Source organism: Sinocyclocheilus grahami, unplaced genomic scaffold (genome assembly GCF_001515645.1).
Source record: "Sinocyclocheilus grahami isolate Dianchi unplaced genomic scaffold, SAMN03320097.WGS_v1.1 scaffold427.1, whole genome shotgun sequence".
Taxonomy (NCBI): Eukaryota; Metazoa; Chordata; class Actinopteri; order Cypriniformes; family Cyprinidae; genus Sinocyclocheilus; species Sinocyclocheilus grahami.
In genome coordinates this window covers 153901-179876 of record NW_015505606.1, presented here as the reverse complement: position 1 = coordinate 179876, position 25976 = coordinate 153901, and the positions used below count along the sequence as shown (strand labels likewise).

The following is a 25976-nucleotide window of genomic DNA, read 5'->3' as shown; positions in this document are numbered from 1 at the left end:
CACAAACAACACCCAACACAAAATGATCCTCAATGACCCATTCAAAACAGTGTAACACAAAAATTATATTAGATTGCAGTGAAAACCACTGGCAGTCTCAAGTCTGTGCGCAAGGATAGAGCACAGCTGAGAAGGAAGAAATAGGGTTCACATTCTGTTTAGACTGCTGATTTAGGGCAGCGAGTTCAATGAGTTCGATTTCTGTGTAATAGATCATGACAGAGCGCAAGAATGCCAAAGCTATGGCTGGAGGATCCCTACAGGACAGAACACATGCTGGGCTCGACGTCCCGCTACAAGGTAACACAGTATGCTTATGTGTGTTTCTTCTCTGTTGAATAATAGGTTTGTGTGTGTGTGTTAATGCGTATGTTGTGTATTACCCTTAGCAGAGTTCCCCACACCAAAGACTGAACTGGTGCAGAAATTCCAGGTGTTGTACGTTGGCATGATGCCGGTTGCCAGACCTATAGGTGAGCAATCACTCATAGTCTTCAATTTTTTTAATGCTCTTTTTTTCCCCTCACCTACACTTGCTGCTTTTCTACTTTTGTTCACATTTAACACATATTATCTTCCCTACATTTTCCACTTTTTACTGGATTTCGGAATAAATTGGTCATAAAATTGGATCTGATCTTTAACAAAAGACAAACACAATCTGCTTGAACAAACAATGTTTTTTTTTCATGTGTTTATTAAAATACAGTGTAAACATTCACAGTGCAGGGTGGAAACGAATGTAAATCCTTATTCAATAGCTTTGTTGACCTTCCTCCAAATCAGCCACGTATGACTGTCAGACGTTTGGAACTATTCCTCCTTACAATACATTTTCAGTTCAGTGATATTTTTGAGATGTCTGGTGTGCATCCTCTCTTCAGGTCATGCTTTTGTAACCCTTTCCAGCTTTATGCAAGACAACCATTCTTCATCTTAGGTGTTCTGAGATGTCTTTTATTGGATGGTTTACATCAGACAAAAGCGTCTTGTGAACAGCAAACTTTGTGATTGTTGTTTTATAGGGCAGGGTGACTCTGACCTTGTCTCATTGATTGTACTCCAGCTTAGATGACTCCTGACTCCAGTTAGTTTTTGGAGAAATCATTTCCACCCTACATAGTGTGTTACTGAAAGCATCATTGTTTATTTCTGTGAACATTGTTGTGACTTAGTTGTAGATCAGTTCGAATCTTATGGCTATTTTATGTTGAAAGCCAAAGGGTTCACATACCTTTTCCTGGGACTGTGCATGCAATTACAAGGTCAGATGTTCTTGTTTTCTAGGCATGGACATTCTCAATGGTGCAATAGACAGTTTGATAACATCATCAATTCGAGATGACTGGGTCCCTGTGATGTTGAATGTAGCCGATGCGACAGTCACAGTCATCAAAGAAAAGGCAATTACACATCCTTTCACTTGTTAAACCCCATAACATCTTTATAGCTGTGTGTTCACTAAAGTACAACTTTTTGTGTTAACACAGTTGTTCAAAAAAGTTTACTCGTGTATTATTCTTGGTGTCATAACCTATATTAGGAGGAAGAGGAGGTCCTAGTGGAGTGTCGTGTGCGTTTCCTGTCATTTATGGGAGTTGGGAAAAATGTGCATTCATTCGCATTCATCATGGACTCTGGGAACCAGCACTTTGAGTGTCATGTGTTTTGGTGTGATCCCAATGCTGGCAGTGTGTCGGAGGCTGTTCAGGCCGCATGCATGGTGAGTTATAACGGTTCAACACCACATCAAATATAAATGGGGATTGGGCACTATAGCTTAATAATAAATAAAAAAATCTATGTCAAGACCAGAGCTAGGCAATCTAGCTGCAAAAATAATTAAATGTCAGCCTACTGAATAGTTTGTGGTCAGTAAGAATTTTTTTTCAGGTATGATGCATTAAATTGATCAAAAGTGACCATAAAGACATTTATAATGTTACATCAGATTTCTTATTTCAGATAAATGAAAAATGTATCAGCGTTTCCACAAAAATATTAAGCAAAAATATTAAGTTGAAACTGTTTTCAACACTGATAATTGTAAGAAATGTTTCTTGAACACCAAATCAGCATATTAGAATGATTTCTGAAGGATCATATGATGCTGAATGATGCTGAAAATTCAGCTTTGCCATCACAGGAATAAATGACATTTTAAAATATATTAAAATAGAAAACAGTTATTTAAAATTGTAGTAATATTTCACATTATTACTGCATTTTTGATCAAATAAATGCAGACTTGGTGAGCATAAGAGACTTCTTTCAAAAACATACACATTTTTTACTGTTTATTAACTGCCCTATATATTATATATATTAATAACTGTACATAGCCATAAACAGCTACCCTAATAAAATGTAGTAAAATAAAAATATATTTAAAAATGACACACTGACATTTCTGTGAATAAAACCTGATGGCCAAAAAAAAAAAATATTTGAACATTAAAATCCTTGTAATAGTCACAATGTTGCTTAACCATTGTAAATGTCTGATTTATCATCCACCCTTAGTCAAGGTGTGATGTTCAAACAACAACCCAACCTAAGCCTAACCCATATTATTGAAAGTTTTCTTATTTCATAAAGTTTAATGTCATATTTCATAATCAAATCTTATCCAACCAAGCCTGTTACATTAAATTCAACACATGAATTCATCCACTCACTGTTGCTTCTTGTTTTCTTCGTTACTTTGTCTCTGCAGTTGAGGTATCATAAGTGTCTGGTGGCACGCCCTCCATCTCAGAAAGCCTGCTCACAAGCACCCCCTGCAGATTCAGTCACTCGCCGCGTCTCCACCAGCGTCAAACGTGGAGTTCTTTCCCTCATCGACACGCTCAAACAGAAGAGACCAGTCACTGAGCTCCCCCAGTGATCTGACACACAAGCACACATTCGCACCGTCACGCTCTGCATGCTAATAGCTATCAGAATGTCCTGTACATATCTGTCCAGTCAAAGAAAAACTCGAGGACGAAAACGGTCTAAAAATATGAAACAAGTAATTATCAAATGAGCTGATGCCAAGAAAATACACCCTTTACTCACACACTCACAAACACACACCTAATCCAATATCTACAAGCCTCTCTCTTCCGTCTCCCATATGTCAGTCATGCGTATATCTGCATGGGAAGCCACGCGTCTCCAGCATGACTGTAACCAACAGGCTTGGCCCATCTATAAGCACCACCCTATCTGGACAAAGCCTGCTCAAAGAGATCATTTGAAGAAAGCTTGTGTAATTCAAAAAGAACCAATACGACTGCTTCACTCAACCGAGCTTTTTCATATTGTCACAGTTCATCGGTGTCGCATGACCGTATGTGTGTGCGGGTGTGTAGAGGAGCTTGATGCTGCTTCATTTGCTAACGGATGTTCACAAGTGTCATAAAAGCTATTTTTTGTTGCATTCTTTATTATCCTGATGAACACAAAACAAGAATGGGTGGATGAGAGGAACTGTGCACTGTGTTCCATTCAAAGTTGGATGACGGATGTTCTTACTTGATATCTTCTGACCAAGGTGCTCCAATGTTCAGTGCTCAAAAGGTGCGGTAACATTAGCGATGTTTTGGCGAAAATTTGGACCATTGTTAATTGTCAGTAGTGCAGCGATGTATGAAGCACAACTCGCGTAAAAGTTGCTTTCAAACCAAGTACACTCTTAAAAATAAAGGTGCTTCACGATGCCATAGAAGAACCTTTTTGTCTAAATGGTTCCATAAAGAACCTCTAACATCTGAACCTTTCTGTTTGACAAAAGGTTCTTTGTGGCGAAAGAAGGTTCTTCAGATTACAAAAAGGTAAGAAAGAGATGGTTCTTTAAAGAACCTTTGACTGAATGGTTCTTTGTGGAACCAAAAATGGTTCTTCTATGGCATCTCTTGAAGAACCTTTTGAAGCACCTTTATTTTAAAGTGTATGTTTGTATTGGTCAGCGCAGTAAAAAACTTGAACCTGATGAGAAGTCTGCATGGGGAAATCGTTCGCCCTCAAGTGAAATTACCGATCACATGGATTCCTACTGACACATTGGTAAATGTGACCGCACCTTCTGGCAACAAAACAACAACACTACATTACATTAGCATTGCATTTGTTCAGTGTCGACAATGAAGTCTTCTAGCAATCAAATTGTGGGGGAAAAAATGGCACCTCACAATGTGCAATTTGGAAGTTCGAATTCAAGTAAAGTTCCTTTGCACTTTTCCAAGTAGGAAGATGGAAATCGCAACTCTTTCAGCTGAGTGAAACATTAACGTTGAAATACATCAAAAATGTTTTCTTCAAGAAGCTCTGCTGACATGTTCATCTTCACTAGAAGTTGATGAGGAGGCTTGGAAAAGATGCCAATATTAAACAAACAACATTGATGATTCAGACTTTCCATAGACTTGCTGTGCATTAACACAGGTGGAAGGACATTACCTGTTCAGTTTAGTGTGTAGATGTAAAGTATGAATGTGCTTTTTATATTTCCAAAGTGAAATTGCCCTTTTTTTCTTTGAAGGAGAGAATGTTGTGTAAGAGAACTGAATTACTCATGGAGCAACGTACAGGAGGCAGCAACTTTATGCCTAGAGTCAAACAGTTCAGTCGTGTCAATTCTGCTTTGAACCCCAGCGTAGTGCTTACTTCCTTGAGAGGCTCTCCAGTGACTGAAAGTCAAAAAATACCTGACTAACAGGAGCTATCTGCAGCAGATCCAAGTTAGTGAAAAAACTCCAGAGATATTTCAGTTCCAGCATTCATTCCTGACGTTTGGATGGCATTAGTGGCTCTACATGTCCTGGTTGTGCTTCATAAACGTCCCCCCCCCCCCCCCCCCCCCCCCCCCCCCCCCCGTGTACATATAGTATCTATATACAGCAAACATCATATCATAAGGCTTTATTTTTTGAATTTCAGATACTTTTATTTTGTCATGTTTTGTTAGTTTTGGTCATACTTGCCTTGGCATGTCTTGTGGTCCCGTTTATTCTGGCCATACTGTAAAAAAAAAAAAAATCATGTATGTGTTGTAGATAAACCAACTGACAAAACAAAGAAAAGAAAAGAAGAAGAGTGAAAGATGGTAGAGATTGTGAATATGAATTTATTTTATGGTCCTTTTTAGGAGAGCTAGCTCTAGAGGAGGAGATGTGAACTGTAAGTGTCTATCTATGCATTCTTTTAGCTCTGAGGAAGATTTGAGAGGAAAAAAAGACATTGCCTTGCATGTCCTGGGACAATTTAAGAAGACACTGTACTGAACAGAAATGAGATGTTTTATTTTATTTATTCTATTTTATATCGGTAAATACTGGTTGCATTGTGATGTATCAGAAGCTTAGACATTCTTTACCCTTATACAACAAATCAAACCAAGTCAATTCAAATCAAATCACTGTACAGTTACTCTGGAGAGCTGTTCATCTCAGACGCTGACTGCCATGATAACATAACATTTAAAAGGCTTTGTGCCCAAACCAACATTAGACGTAGGTATAGCTTCAGTCTGCTTTAGAATACACTATATGGACAAAAGCATGTTAAACCTAACAAGTGGCTATTTTGACATTTCGGTTGCAACCGGTGCATAAAATCAATCTCATGTTAGACCCTTCACTCAAAATGTGTCTGAGAACTTGAGATGCAGTGCAGGAAATTGGTGCCCAATGCAGGGACTCAAAACACATTTTTAAAAGTTTTAACAAGATTTGTTTTAAAAACATGGCACCCAACATAGGATTTCAAAAGACATGTTTTTTAAAAAGGTTTAACTTTAAAAATTTTAACTCGGTGCAGTTTAAAAATGTGGCGCCCAATGTAGGGTCTCGAGACACGTTTTTAAACATTTTCGATTTATTTTAAAATCAATAAAAATCAAAGACGTCCATCTATAACGCATAACACATTTACAATAGCAAACCATTAAAAAGCTGTACAGTGAAACACATTTTTAGCAAATTAGGACACAGTTGAAGCTGGTGTATCAGCAAAAAGAAGGACTAATGTCCTATTAATGATTTGTATTGTATTACACATCCATTTGGTCATTTAGTGTATGTTCCAAAATGTCAGTTTAAACAAGATTATCATAATCAGACCAAAATTAGAGTGCATTTGTTTGGGTAGTATGTAGATGTTTAACTAGCGCTACTATAACCATTACTCCTGTATCTTGATGGCACGAGGCCTCCGCATTCACCCTGCAGATAATCAGTGCTAAAATGACCTGACACAAATCAATCTGCCTCTGTACTGCACCCCTTCGCTTTCCCCAATATCCAAAAGTGCATATTGGTTTTAGTTTTTCTTGTGAATGTCACTCTGTAATGTTGGGTCTTGTACAACTTACTGTTTTCTTTTGGATTCCCTCCTTTTTTTTGGGGGGGGGGGGGGGGGGGGGGACTGATTCGTCTTATCCATCCAAATACAAAGGCATTTTGTTTTTCGAGAAGACATGGAGGAGTACAATCGATAGGGGGACGAAGAGAGATGTGAAGGACTGAGCGGATAAACAGGAGGAAGACTGAACTCTCTTGACCGGTTTTCCTCCCTGTCTAGCTTGAAGGCTTCTGATTTGATCATTTCCTTTTTTGGTTTAACGGACTCTCGTTGAGACGCAACTCTGCTGTGCAAATGTCTGAATCTGTGCGGTGACACTGGGGTTCTGATGGCAGCGGGTTTGCTCTGAGGTGGAGTTGGTTTAATGGAGGTAAGGGTTGTGTGTTGAGATGGCCGAAGGTGCAGGAGTTTCTTGCGTGGAGTTCGAGACTTGCTCTGACGTTCTTTACGAGTGCGGGACTTAGACTTTTTTCTCTTGGACTGCTTAGCAACTTTAGCTCGAGGCTTATGACCTTTTGGTCGCTTCTTTTGCACAACAGAAGGCTGATTTTTATTGTCGGATGAGTGGTCTAGAACACTGGAGTGATTTGTAGTGCTAGATGTGGCATCCATAACTGCAGATGTTTGACTTGAAGCATGATCTAGGATTGTGGAACTGTCATTCAGGACTCTGGAAGTGTGATTGGAATCGTCTGCTGTCTGGATGATGGTATAGATGAGCACACCGTCAGCTGGAGGACTCTGACTGATCATCACCGATGCAGGAGGCTCAATCAGGGAGGAAGGCGGAAGAATTGGTTTGGATCCTTTTTGTTTTTTTCTCTTTTTCGGTTTCTCTCCATTCACGGGGTCAGGAGGGCGCAGTCCGCCCAACAAACCTTTAGCTGCAGCTCGTGCTAAAATATCCTGCACAGTTTCTACCTCTGCTGGGTCTTGCTGTTAGAAAGTAAAACACACACATATGCATAGAGCAATATTACATATAGGGAGACTGGGGCTAGTTGTCACAATATCTCAATAGTCTTAGCCACAGACGGCACAACCACAGTCTGCCGACCATATGATTTATTCTGCTCACAAACTTGGAAAAGTTCTGGTAAGCTCTGACTAGCTGATTTTACACAACTTCTGTCAACAATAAAAATTAAGGTAGATTTTAATCATAAAGTTAAAAACTGTGTTCTTGGGACAAGGGTTTATGTCAGGTTGGGGCAAGTTGTCTTGTGTTTTGGATGGATTTAATAAATTAACATTTCTTATTATTCAATCAATGTTGAAAACAGTTGTGCTGCTTAATATTTTTTATGCAAACCCTGATAATTTTTTTTGAGGATTCTTTAATAAATAGAAAGTTAAAAAAACGAATTTATTTGAAACCGAAATCATTCTAGATGTTTATACTGTCACTTTTAATTATTTTAATGCATCATTGTTGAAGAAAAGTGTTAATTTCTTTGGAGAAAAAATTATCTCGCTGACATAAAAAAAGAAGAAATAATTCATCGTTTTATATTATTTTAGTATTGCATTTCACAATTGTTTTGCTATCAGTGATAAATAGCAGATTCCTGTAATGATAACTTTTGGAGGACATGTATATTCATTGTAGTACAAAAGTGACAACTAACCCCAGTCTATATGCAGTATAAAGTGCAAATGCAAGCTTACACACACACACACACACAAAAGAAGCTACAGCCTTGTTTCTCTTGCTGTTTGTGGTCTTGTGTGGATGCTAATGTGATCAGACACGTGTTCATTATTTAGTGCGAACCGGAGCTACGCTGCCAGTATTTAGGACAGCAATGCATCAAGCTCTGCATGAGAGCGGTGTGTGTGTGTGTGTGTGTGTGTGTGTGTGAGCTCTCTCACCAACTACTCACAGACACTTCTTCACGCTTGTTTAGATATAAACACAGCATATGAATCACAGCAAATCATTATGGCTGTAAAAGTCCTATTATACAGTGGTGTGAAAAAGTGTTGGCCCCCTTCCTGATTTCTTATTTTTTTGCATGTTTGTCACACTTTAATGTTTCAGATCATCAAACAAATTTAAATATTAGTCAAAGATAACACAAGTAAACACAACATGCAGTTTTTAAATGAAGGTTTTTATTATTAAGGGAAAACAAAATCCAAAACTACATGGCCCTGTGTGAAGAAGTGTTTGCCCCCTGTTAAAACTGTGGTTTATCACACCTGAGTTCAATTTCTCTAGCCACACCCAGGCCTGATTACTGCCACACCTGTTCGCAATCAAGAAATCTCTTAAATAGGACCTGCCTGACAAAGTGAAGTAGACCAAAAGATCCTCAAAAGCTAGACATCATGCCGAGAGCCAAAGAAATTCAGAAACAAATGAGAAAGAAAGTAATTGCGATCTATCAGTCTGGAAAAGGTTATAAAGCCATTTCTAAAGCTTTGGGACTCCAGCGAACCACAGTGAGAGCCATTATTCACAAATGGCAAAAACATGGAACAGTGGAGAACCTTCCCAGGAGTGGCCGGACGACCAAAATTACCCCAAGAGCACAGCGACGACTCATCCAAGAGGTCACAAAAGACCCCATAACAACATCCAAAGAACTGCAGGCCTCACTTGCCTCAGTTAAGGTCAGTGTTCATGACTCCACCATAAGAAAGAGACTGGGCAAAAATGGTCTGCATGGCAGAGTTCCAAGACGAAAACCGCTGCTATGTTATAAAAAAAAAATAACATAAAGGCTCGTCTCAGTTTTGCCAGAAAACATCTTGCATGTTATAAAACCTGTTAGTCATTTGATTTTCTCTCGTTCCTTCTTTCTCACCTCTCTTTTCATCACACAGAGGAAACAGCCATTTGTGACGTCAGATGCTTGAGTTCTGAAAAACTTCTCTTCCTCATCATCCCATCCTGCACTGACCAGCCTGAGAGAAACACGGAGAGAGATGTTTTGTGTTATAAATTCAATCCAACTCATATCCATTTTCTCATAACTCAAACGTTCACATAATCCTTCCCCCACTTGCTTTTCTGTGGATTAAACTGCTGTTTCCATGGATACAGCAACTTTAAATCCTTATAGTTAGTGGCGTGTGACAGGAAATACTTAATGCTTGGACAGTGTGTGTGTGTGTTTGTGAGAGCGAGAGAGAGAGAGAGAGAGAGATGCGTGTGTACCTGAAGGGCACAGCTTTTGCTTTGCTGTCTGCGTTTTCAAGCGCTCTCTTCACAAGTCTTTCATTCTCCTCTGGATATACTGAGCATGTGCAGTACACCACAGATTTCACCTTAGGAACTGCAGTTAATCAAGTTAGGTCATTATAACTCAGATGATGTGCATTAGTCAATATGTGATTTATAAATACATTTTATACCAAAAATTTGGGGTCAGCAATATTTTAGCTGCATTTATTTAATAAAAAATAATAAAAAATATAGTAAAAACAGTAATATTGTGAAATATTATTAATTTAAAGGGATAGTTCACCCAAAAATTTAAATTTGATGTTTATCTGCTTACCCCCAGGGCATCCAAGATGTAGGTGACTTTGTTTCTTCAGTAGAATACAAACAAAGATTTTTAACTCAAACCATTGCAATCTGTCAGTCATATAATGGAAGTGAATGGGAATCACGGCTTTGTCAAAAAACCCCACAAAAAACACACAAACAAAACCAAATTAAACCCTGCGGCTCGTGACGATACATTGATGTGTAAAGACAGGAAACGATCGGTCTGTGCAAGAAACTGAACAGTATTTATATCGGTTTTTACCTCTGATTTTCACCGCAATGTCCAAACTGTCCTGAGCGCGTTCTCAGATGCGTCTTCTTCTTCTTGCTTTATGGCGGATCGCAGACTTATAAGTGGCTGGGTTTAATTTGGTTTTGGTTGAGTCTCAAAGCCGTGATTCCCATTCACTTCCATTATATGACTGACAGACTGCAACGGTTTGAGTTAAAAATCTTCGTTTGTGTTCTACTGAAGAAACAAAGTCACCTACATCTTGGATGCCCTGGGGGTAAGCAGATAAACATCAAATTTTCATTTTTGGGTGAACTATCCCTTTAAGATAACTGTTTTATATTTTAAAGGGGTAATGAACTGAGAAATCAAAATTCCCTTGATCTTTAGATATATAAGCTATAAAATGCTATAAAAACATTTTGTAAGTTTGAGAACTCAAAACTTTCTCATTAGTCTAAAAACAGCTTATATTGAAGCCAGTCTGTCAAAACGACAGCTTGTGGAATGTGCCACTTTATGATGTAATAGTGTGGCTAAACACTGTCTCCGCAGAAGAAGATCAACGCCTGCTTCTACATCACTGCCTGTTTAGCACCGCCCACCAATTTGCGCATGTAGTGTAAATAATGAGAGAGGAAAACACAGGTCTACGCAGAAACCAAATGATAAACTTTATTTGATGAACTTCTTTTTTAATGAAGATCCAGACAGTGTCAGTATGAACTTGGCCCTTTGTTCACTTAATTTTACAGCGGATTCATTTACAAACAAGACACAATTCGATGCAGGATTTTCAGAAAGATTGAAACTAAAAGACGATGCTGTGCTGACTATATTGGATCACAAGTGTGAGTAACTGTTATTACTGTGTCATCACTATTGCTTTGTCTGTTATTACAGATAGTGTGATATGTACGGAGTTAGCCTATCATAACAGTGGGCACTTACTTCCGAGTTTACAATTCTCCACGCTTACTCAAACAGAGCGTTCTGATGAGGGGGGTCAAAACAGGACAGAAAATAGCATATTCTAAATTATGATGACAGTACAAAATAATAAAAAAGGCAGTTCATGAACCCTTTAATATATTTTAAAAAGTTATTTAAAATGCAATACATTTTTAGCAGCCATTATTCCTGTCTTTTCTTGATCAGTAATTTTGTCTTTTCTCTCACAAAATAAACTTATGAAGGTAATGCAGAAAACAATTAATTTGTTCTTGATAGAATTGATCAAGATGTATTCTCTATATTGTATTAATTTAACCTTTTTACAGAAAAATAAACAAACATATTTGTAATTGTTATGAATTATGAATTATTAGTAAATTATTTTTGTAGTATAGAGACACACATGAACACATGGATAAAAATTAGGGTTCCCACTTTATATTAAGTGGCCTTAACTACTATGTACCTACATAAAAAATGAGTACAATGTACTTTGTGTTCATACTGTATCGTAAAACACTTTTGCTGCTATTAAGGTGGGATATGGGTAAGGTTAGGGACAGGTTTGGTGGTATGGGGAGGTTTAAGGGTGGGTTAAGGTGTAAGGGATGGGTCAACTATAAATTGTAATTGTAGGTGCCAATAGTCTCGTGGTTAGTGCGCCGACATATAGCACAATTCCTGTCACCTCTCTACTGTCCTATCCATTAAAGGCATAAAAGCCCAAAAATATAACTACAACGTAAAAACATATGTACACAATAAATGCATTGTACCAAATTATTAATTTAAATGTAAGTACATAGTAGTTAAGGCCACTTAATATAAAGTGGGACCAAATTAGGTTCAGTAAAGAGGGCGGAATAAATTAACAGAACCGCATATTGTTTTCTCATTTTCATTTAGAGGGAGTATTAAAACTACTTAATGTCACAGAATCAGATAGTAAATGAATGCGTGTGTGTGTGTATTTGTGTGTGTCTCACAGGTGAGTGCATGGTTGATATCCTGTTTCTGCTTGGCAACCAGTGCCTCCAGTTTACTCTCAGAGACGATTCCTTTAGACAGACCATGCAGCAGCCCTCTGTCTGAATAAGAGCAGTATACGCTACTTTGAAATGTTGTATTAGTTTGCATTTATTCAATGCTCACCCAACTGCCACAATGAACAAGAGAATGTCTCAAATGTAAAATCATGCATTGCTCTACCTCCACTCTCATTGAGGATAAACTCGACAGGGTTACAAAGTGCTGACGTGGAACACTTTGGGAGCAACACAATCACCCGAACCTTCTGAATACGCAAATCCAATTCATTAAGTTCACTGAAGTACTCAGACATCAGTTTCACATCTATGGAAAAAACGAAAGAAAATACCGGAGAACCAATACTTCACTACTGGCCAAACAAAGGACAGGTACTTTATTATGGTACGTAGACATCACTCATGAATAAGGTTCAGCAGAATAACACTTACTTTTGCAGGCAGTAGAGGTGAGGATGGTTTGTAATTCATTGTTGAAGGTGGATAAATTAAAAACCCCACATACATGTACACAGCCAGAACAGGCAGCGGCCTGGACAGCTACATGAGCCACAGTCAGAGCAGAGAAAGATCCCACCATGAGAACGTCTCCACTCTCCACCAACAGCGGGCGAATCGCACATGCTGCCAGACTGCGAGATTTATCCTGCATTCATACACACATATTAAACCCGGATATGGATCTGCACTGATGATGCTTGTTTGTCTGTGTGTCTTTATTACCTGTATCATGAGTGTGTGTTCTGTCACTAGGTTGGTTTTCTCCAGTTGTTTTGAGAGCCGTCTGGGAAACAGCAGTACATTGGAACAGTGTTTGTCCTTACAGAACACATTTCCTACCAGGGGTGTGTGTGAGTCGACCCGAGTAAAGCCTGATGTCTTCAGAGTCTCACACACATTTTCAATGCTGAATAAATTGGAATACAAACACAATATGAGAAGTACACATATTAAATCAGGAAAAATACATTTGTGCATACATAAATACATACACAGACACACACTACCTGGCTTTGAGGATGTTGACCCAGGCATAGAGCGGTAATGTTTGTGACCTTTGTTGTTTAACCCTCACAACTGGTGGCAGGAAACTGTCAATTGTCAGCAAATTCTGTTTTATTCTGTACTGAGCCAGTGAGGCTTCCAGTTTGGTCTTGAACCTGATATGTACACACAAACATACAAGCGCTATTTTTAAGGTCCAACACTCATAACACTTACGTAACATCACCAGAGGTTTAATGTAATGTAATGTAATAATTTAATTTAATTAAATTTTCAAGACAATGTTGCAGCTCTGAAAAAAAAAGATTTAAAAAAAGTTCTAATCTATGGAAACCCTGTGGGGAAGAAATGAAATAAAGCTGGAATTTAAAAAAACCAAAAAACCAATGCTAGTTGCGAAATATGAGGTCATATTCCAAAATTTAAAGTCACTCACAACTGGAGACAGTTGCAACTATATGAATTATGCTAAACTATTATTTTAAAATATTTTAATTATTACAAATTTCATTATTTTTTAAAATGTTTTAAATTCATTATTAGCATATTTCTTTTGTAGTATGGAGAAAGAAAATATGAAAATATGGATAAAAATAGGTTCAGTAAAGACAGCAAAAAAAAAATACATATATTTTTTTTTGCACTGTAGAGCTCACAAACTATTTTCTCACTTAGTGAAAAAGTATGAGTTTTAATCTACAGAAATTCACCTTACAGAAAAAATATAATAGTTAAAAAGAGAAATTAAGTCACAACTAAAAAAAAAAAAAGTTCAGATCATTTCTGAAACTGAGGATACTTAAGCAAAGGTCTCAACCTGCTCTCCAATTAATCTCATTGCTGTCTGGGAGACATAAGTGAGATTTTTCATTCCATGGGTTTCAAAGAACATCATTACTGTAAGTCTAACTTAAAGAATGAATGCATTTTCACAGGGCAGACCTGCTCGTACTGACCTACAAAGGCTGTCCTCCACCTGTCTCACTTCCTTTATTAGTCCCTCCTCTGCTCTTTTCATTGGCTCTCTGGGCTGGAACTTCCTGTCCAGGAGGTCATAGAGTACGACCACCACAAGAGCCATAAGATCATCTGGCTGATCACACACAAACTCACCCATCAAACTCAAAGTCAATCATAATATCAAGATAAAAGGGCAGATGTCAGTCATAACAGACCCACCATTTGCTGAGAACGGTGAAAGTAGCTGTCAGTCAGGATCTCCTCCAGTAGATCTTGGTCTGTGATGGAAGGAGAAAGTTTGGGATATTTAGCTTTAATAAATGAAGTTGAGCAATACTGTACTGATACTATTATATCACTTCTATACTGCAGTGGATAGTTGTAATACAACAGCATAATATGAAGAGTTAATGTGGGAAGCAAAAAACTCTACACCAGAGATCCTAACATACCCAACTGCAAAATTGACGAGTGAGAGTTACATCCATTTTGCTGAGAAATTAATTTACAAATAGTTGAATTCCAACTCAGACTGGCTTACTACATTTAAAAACAGAATGTGAACTGAATTTAATATATATATATATATAAATTACCAACTTTCATGATTTTTAAAAAATATTCCTCCTTTCAAAAGTTTTGGTGTAGAATTTTTTGTTTGTTTGCTTATTTTAAGCATAGATCTAATTGTTTTTTGGATTTAAACTCAAAACAAAAAATTATAATGACAATTAAATAAAAAAGCTGCTTTCATATATTATATAATACATTAAACTGATAAGCTTTAGTCTGATTTTTCCGAATTGCATACAAATATCAATCATTTGTTGTTTTTGTGATTCTGGATGATAGAACTGGCTGCAAGTATAAACTGACCTCATGCTTACAGTTCAGCGCAGCCATTAAAGTGTTACAGCAGTCAGTAACTGATGTCTGACCTGCTCACTAAAAGCAAATAGATGTCCTTAAAAAAATAAAAGAGTAAAAAAGCCTCCCCTAAGCAAAAAGTTTAAGAAAGTAAGTGAGAGAGCGAGAAAGCGAGAGAGAGAGAGATATGAAGAGAGTAGAGGAATGAGTCAGAGACATGTGTGGGGAAGATAAGCTACAAGAAGAAACTCAACCAGAATGTAACCAGACATTCCCAAATTATTGATTCAGGACCTCAGTAATGGAAAGAAGAGGGGGTAGGCAAGGAAAGAGGAGGTCAGATGAGAAGAAATGACAGGAAACATGGAGAGCATGCAGCTTTGCATGAACCACAACCCAAAAGTCAATCTATTATCTTCAAATTTTCTGATATGAAGCTTCGGAAACAATACAACAAAACATGGTAGCACTACATTATTAGTTAAAATGAGTTAATACATAAAGACAAACCAACCATAAGCAATATTCATGTTAGCTCAGGTCCATTAAATAAATGTTAACAGGTGTAAAATTAAATGTTGAAATTAACATTAAATATAGATTACTAAGGATATTAATATTCAATAGTAACAATATGTTGAAAATATTTTGACATTAAATATTGTTTTTAACTCCGCTTAAGATTTCATTTGGACCAAGCAGGGTTATCTTAATGTTTGTTCCATCAGAGACCACCAAAGAAAAAAAGTGTGACATCCAACTCTGGTCTTCTGTACAACATTATAAAATGGAAACGCTCTCCTCTGCTGTACTAAAGGACAGTATAGGATGACAAATGGAATTTGGGGTATAGTAATTTACGTTTATGACTCTTCATCTGTTTCCAACTATACCTTTGAGTCATGAGGAACTGAATAATTGATGTTAAAAGATTTGTGGGCCACAAAAAGAATGACATCAGTGACCACAGGGACATTATCGGCAAAAACAATCAAGATGAATTGGACACATTAGATTCTTGTGCCTTCTAAACAACTTCTTTATCATCCCTCTTCATGATATTTACACACTTACCCAAGGCTTATTTTGCTTCTTTATAGAACCGACTTGAATGCTAGAATGCTGACATTTTTAAAGAAAATGTAATGCAATACTTCAAAATCCATTTTGGCCTGGCTTTATTTTGTCACTCACATTTCAGAGTGTTAAACGCCAGCTCATACGCCCAGTGATCATTCTTCTTGGTGTTGGCATCACCTTCATTAACAATTCCAGAATCTTCATCATCATCATCATCATCACCACCACCACCACCATCGCCTTTAGGACTGGTGCACCTATAGCGAATGAGTCGGTGTGCGAGGTCTTTCTCCACATGAGTTTTCTGGAAAATAGCTGCAGCATGAATATATACAGAGTCTGGGAATCCCAAAGGCATCCACTCTCTCTCCATCTTGTTCCTTTCTGTGGACACTGCAGTGACCCTCTTTTTAAGGGACTGGATACATACTTTTCTCATTGGGCCCTTAGGAGAAATTGGAGTGTGTGCTTTATTTTTAGGAGCTGATTCTTGATCCAGCAAGTTCAGTGATGTGACGTCTGGTAGATCCGAGTCCAGTGTGGAGCTGGGAGTCTGTTTAACCATTCTGATTCTGTAAAAACACACTGCATTTGTGATTATCATAGATCAGTTTGAAGTATTATTTTACATACATTATTTAGTTCAGAGGCTTTCAACTAGGGTCAGTACATTGACAATATAAAAGCCAGTTATTTAACTTGTAACTGGTTAGATCAGAATTTGAATCCAAGATTGTAGACTTTTTCAATGTAGACTTTTTTTTTTTGAATCCACTGTACATAAATTACTTTCCAAAAGTTTAGGGTTTGTGTGACTTTAAGAAATTATTTTATCAGAATAATAAGTAATCAGAAGTGACAGTGAAGACTGTCCTTATGAATTTTATTTTCATTAAAGAATCCTGAAAAAATAATTGTGATACTAAGAAATGTTTCTTGAGTAGCAAATCAGCATATTAAAATGATTTATGAAGGATCATGGGACACTGAAGACTGGAGCAATGGCTGCTGAAAATTCAGCGTTGCCATCACGGGAATAAATTACATCTAATAAAATAAATAAAATATAAAATTCTAATAAGAATTATTCACAATATTACAATTTTTAGTACATTTTTGTTTTTGCTGCATTTTGTAAGCATACTAGACTGCTTTCAAAAACATTACAAAATATTACTGACCCTAAGCTTTTGAACAGTATATACAGCCTCAGACCAACCTGTGACATAGCAAGAGTACAGAAACTTAAATATCTTAATTTTCACTATCATTTTTTATTTATTTACATTTTTTAAATCCTGTAATTTCCTAATGATTGCCAGTTTAGAATTTGAAACGCACATATTCAAAATCTAATTAGTCAAAACAAAATTTTAATACATACCTCTCTTAATGTAAGCGCAGTCAGCTTGGCAACAGGTATGAATATAAGAACAGAATGTGAGAGTTAGGAGCTCGCTCTGTCTCTGGTCTCAGTCTCTCTCTCTAGCTCTGAGATCTTGTGTCACTACGACAACAAACACATTTGTTCTTGTCAACAGAGTGTGAATCTTCTCTCTACAGATGTAGTCACTCAGCAGCTCATCATCACTCCCCTACTCTCTCTCTCTCTCTCTCTCTCTCACACACACACACACACACACACACAATGAATAAAAAAACTGTAAATAACACACTCACAGGTTTGAGTTAAGGAAGATATGTTAAAGAAGATAGCACATATAGTGTCATATATGTTCATTTGTAAGTGTGTTTGCTGTATTTCTTACCCACTTCTTTACAAAACTGAGGTGGTGTTATTCACTGGAGTTAAGTTAAAGAACAGGCTACTGGCTTTAAGGGTAAACAGACTCCAGAGTAACACTTAATTTATGCTCATTTGAAACCCTCTCATGCCTGACGCACGTCGGCTCCAATGAGACACAATTAGCCTGACGTTTGCATTCATCATGCTAAATGATGCATTGCTTTGGGCTCAAATCCGAACTAAGTCTCCCTGTTATCCCCACATTAGCACCGAAACAAACTCAACAGGTCTGTCTATGTCAGAACTTCCAATCACTTCAAAGAACTGGGGCAGGTTCAAGCTCAAACCGGTGTGCACCGTTTTGCTACGGTTTCCTGATTAATGTAACATAAAAATACTATACATATTTATATATTTTGCTATTGTATTATGGAGGTACACTTTCATAAACTTTTCTATACCCCTCTGATTATATAATGGTAAATATTACAATATCATAGCACAACAACAGTGATCAGCAATAATGATAAGCCTAATACTCACAATAAAAATAAGGTCATATAGATCATAACACAGTCTGGGAGGTAAGAAGTGGATTATACTTCACCTGAAATTTGTCTTTTCATCCAAAGACAAATGTTGGATCACAATAATTAAGAACTACAGTTTCCACAAATCCCTTCATTTGATTGGGATGTTCTCTTTTATTCTGAAGGGCAAGGGCAGTGACTGTACCATTGAGCGTATTTTGCAGTATTAAACACGTATTTATACCGATTTCATCAGGCTCCGAAAATTCTTCAAAAAGAACACAAAGAATGGCCTTCTCAGCTGCCATAGTTGCAACTCTTGCGTCATCAGAACAGTGTGTTCAATGCACCACCGTTTCCGTTTAAAAAACGTTTTGCACTGTTTTTGTCGGGGCTGAACGCAGCCCTGATGTGATGATGGTTTTATTCTGAACTTTGACAGCCAATCAGCTGCTGAGTCTAATTAAGCCCCACCCAGACATCAGCCGATTGGTCTATGCTGTTATCAGTTGACTTTTAATTAGTGATGAGATCTGCCAATCTCTTTGAAAGTAATCTTTTGTTGCTTTAACTCCAAATTAGTGGAACAAACACAGTGGAAACATGAGACTGCCTAATTAATAATGTGTGTGTTTGGGGTGTGTATACACTTCCGTGTGTGTCTGTGTGTTGAATTAGTAATGTGAAGAAATACACAGCTTCTTTTTTTCTCATTAACCCACATGTCAATGCCTCAGGGGCAGATCAGTGTGTTCAGTGACAGCACAGGTCATTCAGCTTCAGTGCTATTTCAGAAAATGTTATTTTAGTATCAGTACTAGTTTTTGTTAAGATTTTTATATTTAATGATTTCACTTTAACTTTAAAGTTTCAGTCATTTGTTGTGTTTTTGTCATTTCTATTAGTTTTTATTCATTTTTTGCAAGTAACATGGTTTTAGTTTTAGAATGACAATAACATGGTTTAAGTTTTAGAATGACAGTAGCATTTCAAACATTTAAACCAGGCAGGGTTAACCTTACAGTAGTATTTAACACTATAACCCCAATTCCAGAAAAGTTGGGACATTTTGTAAAAAGCAATAAAAATCAAGAATCTGATTGGTTAATTCTCTTTAACTTTTATTTAATTAACAAAAGTACAAAGAAATGATTTGCAATGTTTTCACTGACCATCTTAAATGTATTTTGTAAATATAAACAAATTTAGATTTGAATGATTTCACAAATGATATTAAATTAATTGTGTCATAGATTAAATAATTTAAGAAAAAGTCAAGCATTAAAAACTACTTAAAATATTATGTGAAATATTGTTACCGTACTTTTTTAAAGATCATACCATTTTTTTTACAGTGTATGAAGGATTTTCAAAGTCTGAAATGCCCCTTTTATACCTAATCACAATCACAAATCTCACCTACCAATTCACCAGCTTATTGTGGACTGTTTCAAAACAGTTTAATTTGGATATTCTATAGGCTAACCTTTTCACTTTTATTTTGCCTCTGTCCCAACTTTTTTGGAGTGTGTTGCAGCAGCCATGTGCTCATTTATTTTAATGGGGTCATATGATGTTGCTAAAAAGAACATTATTTTGTGTATTTGGTGTAATGCAATGTGTTTAAATAGTGCCGATGGATTGGCCAGCTTCGAGAGAACGGTTCGCTGCGATAGCTGCCACATACACTTTGAGCGTGGAGGGGGCGCACCTCTTATACACGTCACATGATATCGGGTCCAAACTTCTTGCAGAACACCAGTTAAGGAAGGCTGCCCATTTTAGGCTATAAAGTCATCTTGCAGACGGTGCTCTTGCCTCCAAAATGGTATTTCTTACTCTTGCTGGGAGCTGATTAAGCTCCCGTCGAGGCACCATACACGAAAGCTCCACAGCTCCAGCCGGGGATGCCAAATCATGCCTTTTGCCTGGGAGAGAAGGTTCCTTCTCAGCGGAATGGGCCACGGAGCGGGGCCACTAGGAGGAGAGAGCACTTGGTCTCCCTGACCTGCCTGACGACCTGAGGAATCAGGGCGATCGGGGGAAACATGTATAGGCGAGCACTGGGCCAGTCATGGGCCAGAGCATCTCGCTGTATCGAGAAGTATGTTGGGCAGTGAGAGTTGTCTTCTGAGGCAAAGAGGTCGACCTCTGCCCTCCCAAAGACTGACCAGATCTCTTGAACCGTTTGAGGGTGTAGTGCCCATTCGCCCGGGGCTACCTTGCCTCTGGACAGCATGTCTGAACCAAGGTTCAATCTGCCCGGCACATGAACCGCCCTTAACCAGAGGAGTTCTTTCTGTGCCCAAAAAAGGAGGCGACGAGTCATCCTGTAAAGAGTGTGTGACCTGAGACCGCCTTGGTGATTGATGTAAGCCACCACCGTCATGCTGTCTGACCGCACCAGACAGGGCTAAGAAAACCGCCAACATCTCTAGGCAGTTGATATGCAGAAGTTGCTCCGGGGCTGACCAGGAGCCGAACGCCGGATTGCCCTCTAACAGGGCGCCCCAACCCGAGTTGGACGCATCCGTTGTGACCACCTTCCTTCTGGAGGTCAGGCCTAATCTCGTTCCTGTTTGGAACAGGCGAGAGGTCATCCAGGGGGCCACAGCCTTGATACAGCGGTGGTCTACCCTGACAGGAAGCTGCCCCAGGTACCAGGCGTGGGGTAGAACGTGGGCTTTGAGATGTAACCCCCTTTGTAATCATTTACATTTTCATAAGTAACTATTTTAATTATACATTTTTTCTCAGTAACTGTAACTGTTTACAATTACATTTATTTTGTAATTAAATTATGTAATTCCGTTACATGTAACTATTTACTCCACAACACTGTTTGTTTGGTGTGAAACAAACTGATTATAATTAATTGAATTGGATGTGACTTATTGCATATTGCACAAATAAGAGGGCAGGTTACTTAGGTCTTAGAACCTATGAATAATTGTAACACATTTTGGTTTTCAGTTTTTTATTCAGAAAATATCTAGGCTAAAGTTTTTAAACCAATGATGTTGGAATGGTTGCCAATATGTTACTATTTGGTTTTATGTGTTTTAAGTGGCATTTACCGTGTTGCAATGTTATTACTAGGGTATTCTGGGTGATTGCTAACTGGGACAAGACCTGGGAAGAGCCCACCACAACATATCTGATACTTTATTACCTAGATATAATCCACCATGTGAAAATTTGAGTCTGAAGTCAAAAATCTAATCTCTTCTTAATAAGTAACATGATTTGATGTATCACTCATCTCTGTGGCAAAAACAGTATGATACAAAATAGAATACTTAAGGTGTAAACAAGACAAAAATCAAGAAAAAATTGCATTATGACTGGAATACAAAAGCAGTTTAAATCTACTTCTAATGCACACTGTAACAACAGTTATGGCAAATCTGTGCTGCATATTCATGAGCTAATTACATCAGAACATGCAACTGACCCACATTTCTCTTGGCCTAGATGATACTGTTACATTAATGCAAACTGGAAAATCCCACACTTTTTTGTAATGTTGCAACCAAATCAGACCAGAAAACAACACTAAAGCTTAGATAACTGGTTATTGCATGACTGGTTATTGATCAATTAGTGAATAAAAGCATAACAATATTCTGCTACTGTTTGTGAAAGTATGGTCTTACTATAGTGAGATTTCAAAGTAATTTTAAATACTCTTCAATACACTTAACTACTCAGTAATTTTATGAAATTACTTCATGAAATCTTTGATAGAAGATTCCAGCTCAATGTTTCTCAAACTGACAAAATATTTTGAAGCTTGTCATATAAAGAAAAATGTATATTCATTTTAAAAATGCCCATACAGAGTTATTTTCCAATCTAAAAAAAAAAAGACACAAAATTGGGCTTCCTCAAATACAGCCAAATACAGTGGAAACCTGGCTCTTCAAATAAAAAATAAAAAAACTTTTTTAACCACTGTTCTCAACTTGCATCTGAGCTTCATGTTCTTATTTTATTGACATGGATATTGCCTTCCTTTTTGAGTGTTCTTGTCATTTTGAAGAATTTTTGGCCCGTCACCAGAGGCGGACAAAGTACTCAACTCTATTACTTGAGTGAAAGTACAGATACTGCTGGTCAAATATTACTCCATTACAAGTAAAAGTTGTAAAGACAGATTTTTACTTACGTAAAAGTACAGAAGTACTTGCTTTTAAAAGTACTTAAGTACCAAAAGTAAATTTCCTTTTTTATGTCAATGCACTGTTTTATTGTTGTACGTAGTACTTGCAATACTTCTGAAGCAACTTACAATACATTACACCTACTGAATACAGTACAGTGAAATCCTGTAAATACAGAGTGATAAGAAAGAAAGAAAAATCAAACCTGCTTTAAAACCCAGGAACACAACTGTAGCTGTATAACTTTACAACAGCAACACTGCTTTAACAAAAAAGCAAAACAGCAAGACTTATTTGACATCAAAACAAACATTTTAAAAATGCTGTCTGGCTGTACTTTCTGTGCAGTTATGCTTCAAGTCCAACACCTATTGTGTTTTATTAGGAGATGCACAACAGTTCTTCTGTGGCTTTATAGGTAATATTTTCACGTACACAATTTAGCAAAATCAGACAATATTGTGTGTAATGTATACCACAGTATTAACTTCTTATTATTGAATTGTTGCATTTGCAACTGGTCAGTGTTAAAAAAATGCTGGAAAATAATTTCATGTAAATGTCTACAAGAGTGATTACTGATAAACTGTCTGAAAAAAAGAGTCACGTTTTAGAGAAGAAAAAAATCACCCACTGACTTTCAAAGCTGCTACATAGTAAAGACTTTCTACTTCGAGGAACTTGATAGAAATGTAGTGGAGTGAAAAGTACAATATTTGTCTTTCAAATGTAGTGAAGTTAAAGTCATAAGTTCCCAGAAAAAAATAATACTCAAGTAAAGTACAGATACTCAAAAAGTGTACTTAAGTACAATACTCAAATAAATGTACTTAGTTACTGTCCGCCTCTGCCCGTCACCCAGCATTGCACAATTCATGCACAGATCTTGTGTTTAATTTGCAACCTCCAAGCCTTAATACTAAGAATAAATGGATGCAAAGTGGTCTAAAGTTAGTAGAACTAGCCTTTAAGAATTCAAATTTTTTTTAACTTTTCTAATGATGCAGCTCTTCACCACAAACTAACCACCTGTTAAATTGAAAACATCAATTAGTTTGGCTTTGTTTACTGCAAACCAGTAATTCTACATGTTACTACTGACAGAATCAATAAGCTCTTTTGGCACTGATCATCAAACTTAGTCTTACTGCCCTCAACAGGACACACAGAAAGTGTGCTCAAGACAGAAGTCCTCAATGAATTTGCAAATGTTAAAACACACACAAATAAAAAAAGTCAAAATAATCCTTACAAATATTTATATAAAAAACATGGTTTAATTGAGGTTGAATAATGTTTTTACAAATATTTCGCATGTGACTTGCATTGTGACAAGTCATTCAGAATTAGGTCTGTATGTCACTAAAAATGTTTCCCGCTCTTAAACTAACAAAACAATATGATTCCTACTGAGAGCAACAAATATCAGACACATCACATTTTCTGTTTTTAGTCTCAAAGTTGCCATGTTGTGCACTATCACCGGGGAGGGAATCCACGATGTGGGCCTCCGCGGCCTCTAAATCCACCTCGCTCTCCACGGAAGTTTGGGCGATTTCTCTCCCGACCCCGATCTCCTCTTCCCACAGCGGGATCACCTCGTCCTCCACGCGGTGCACCCCCACCTCTCTCTGCCATGGATTTAGGAGGTGGGGATTTGGGACGGAGTCTCTCGTTTTCTTCAGTACAACCAGACAAGTAAGAGCTGGGTTCACTGAAGTGGGTGGCATAAGCTTCTGCATTAAAGTTACTATTGGTCAGCGTGGGGCCCACAGTCAGCCAACCTGAAAAATGCATATCTTTTGATCAGAGTAACAATACATGCCATTCAAAAATTTTTATTTTTTAAGAAACTAATACTTTTATTCAGCACAAATAAACTGATCAAAAGTGACAGTAAAGACATGTATTATTTTACAAAATATTCCCATTAAAATTATTCATTAAATTAATTATTTTGAAAAAAATAATCCTGAAAAAGTATTATAGATTCTGTTGGAAAACCTATGACGTGGTGATTGTAGCTCCACCCACTGTTGACAGCTGCATCCTATTCTGGCTCCAATTAGGGGCCTTTAAGAAGGGTTGCTTCTGAGCAGTAGTCAGTTCATTGCTTGTTCACTGCTCTGGATTATTTCATATGGTGTTTGGCTGTGTACAGATGTAAGTTTACTGTTTGTTTTGTATGGTTTGGATTTATTTGCAATTCCTTGATTGTTTAATTATTTACTTATTTTGTTTAAGTTCAGAAACCAGTCTGATACCTGTGGATGAAGTCATGTACTGGCATTGGTGAAATAAAACTTGTAAATGAGCCTCCCAACCGTTCAAACTGGTGATTCACAAGCTTTCCGTAGCTTAGCAGTTCGTATTCGTGCCTTGGTGGGGATGTTACAGTCTTGGGGTGAAGGTGAAGGAGCAGCAGAGTTGGCCTGTGCTTCTCATGTACAGAAACTATTGAGTAAACTCCCCCCTGAACAAGTTGCTAATTACATCCGGCATAGTAGAGCTACTCGACCAGGAGAACCCTATAACTTGGTGAATTTCTCTTCATGGCTGCAGGAGGAAGCAGACTGTCAAGCAATAGTAGGACAAGTCGGTGTTGTTCGGCGGAGACCTAATGACCATTTTCAGACGGAGAGGAAACTAAGGCAGTATCAACCAACTACAACCATTCTTCATGGAGTGAGTAGTGTTCCAGTGGAGAAGATCAGTGATTCTTTAAGTCCCGTTCGAAATTTCAGTTTTGAGGGAAAGGAGTTGCTGAGGTTCCCATGTCCATTCTGTAGAAGTGACGATCATCACCTCAGTAGATGCCAGGCCTTTAGCCTACTTGATTTGGAGAATATGAGAAAATGGATTAAAGAGCATCATTGCTGTTGGAGATGTGGCAGGGCTCATCAGGCCTCTCGGTGTGACCTAAAGAAAGGCTGTCCTAAATGTAAAGGTAAACACCTGGGAATTTTACATGAGGTGAATCAGAAGAAGCCAGACTCTGGTGTGTTCTTGCTTAGTCGCCCAAGCTGTTCCCCAAGAGTTGTACTGAAAGACTGAAAGTTGTTGCTGAGCCATAATGGTAGCTGTATGGAGACTTATGCCATCCTAGATGATGGTTCTGAAAGGACGATGCGACGATGCCTAGCAGCACAGCAACTTGGATTGAAGGGCACAGCTGAATCACTAGTGTTAAGAACGGTGCGTCAGGACACAGAGGTCCTGAGAGGAGCCAGTGTGAATTTTACAATTTCTTCAGCAAATTCTCATCAGGAATACCGGATCCAAGGGGCTTTTACTGCACAGGGATTGGGCCTTCCTGAGCAATCCTATCCCATGCCTAGTCTTCTAAAACGATTCAAGCATCTAAATGGACTTCCACTGGAACCATTTAATAAAGTCCAGCCTATGCTTTTGATTGGTGCTGATCATCCGTATCTTTTAGCTCCAGTAGAGAAAGTTCGTCTTAGCCCTCATGGGGGACCAGCCGCAGTTCATACTAGATTGGGATGGGCTCTTCAAGGTCCAGTGTCGTCAGCTGAATCAAATGAGAC

General features: G+C 37.8%; 2 protein-coding genes and 1 pseudogene across 9 annotated transcripts in view; 1 reads left to right on the top strand and 2 right to left on the bottom strand.

Annotated features, from left to right (window-relative positions):
• apbb2b (amyloid beta (A4) precursor protein-binding, family B, member 2b) overlaps positions 1–3670 on the top strand; it is a 50617-nt gene extending 46947 nt beyond the window's left edge. For 7 of the 8 annotated variants that reach the window (XM_016233221.1, XM_016233225.1, XM_016233224.1 and 4 more), the window contains 5 exons: positions 213–300; positions 390–473; positions 1288–1403; positions 1544–1723; positions 2717–3670. In XM_016233221.1, coding sequence (XP_016088707.1) covers positions 213–300; positions 390–473; positions 1288–1403; positions 1544–1723; positions 2717–2887 — 639 coding nt within the window. In that variant the 3' untranslated portion in view covers positions 2888–3670. The remainder of the gene's footprint in view (positions 1–212; positions 301–389; positions 474–1287; positions 1404–1543; positions 1724–2716) is intronic. The other variant, XM_016233222.1, reaches the window with a different exon arrangement.
• A 2258-nt stretch (positions 3671–5928) lies between these two features.
• Positions 5929–18021, bottom strand: LOC107551556 (putative methyltransferase NSUN7). Its single transcript, XM_016233196.1, has 14 exons — positions 17758–18021; positions 17373–17495; positions 16103–16560; positions 14261–14319; positions 14038–14174; positions 13084–13236; positions 12800–12983; positions 12509–12722; positions 12240–12383; positions 12017–12118; positions 9509–9626; positions 9156–9255; positions 6435–7281; positions 5929–5936 (listed from the first exon to the last, which is right to left on the bottom strand). Exons 3-14 carry the CDS (start codon positions 16551–16553, stop codon positions 5929–5931), a joined length of 2517 nt encoding a protein of 838 aa, XP_016088682.1. The 5' UTR covers positions 16554–16560; positions 17373–17495; positions 17758–18021.
• A 5687-nt stretch (positions 18022–23708) lies between these two features.
• Positions 23709–25976, bottom strand: part of LOC107551555 (N6-adenosine-methyltransferase subunit METTL14-like) — a 5766-nt pseudogene continuing 3498 nt past the window's right edge.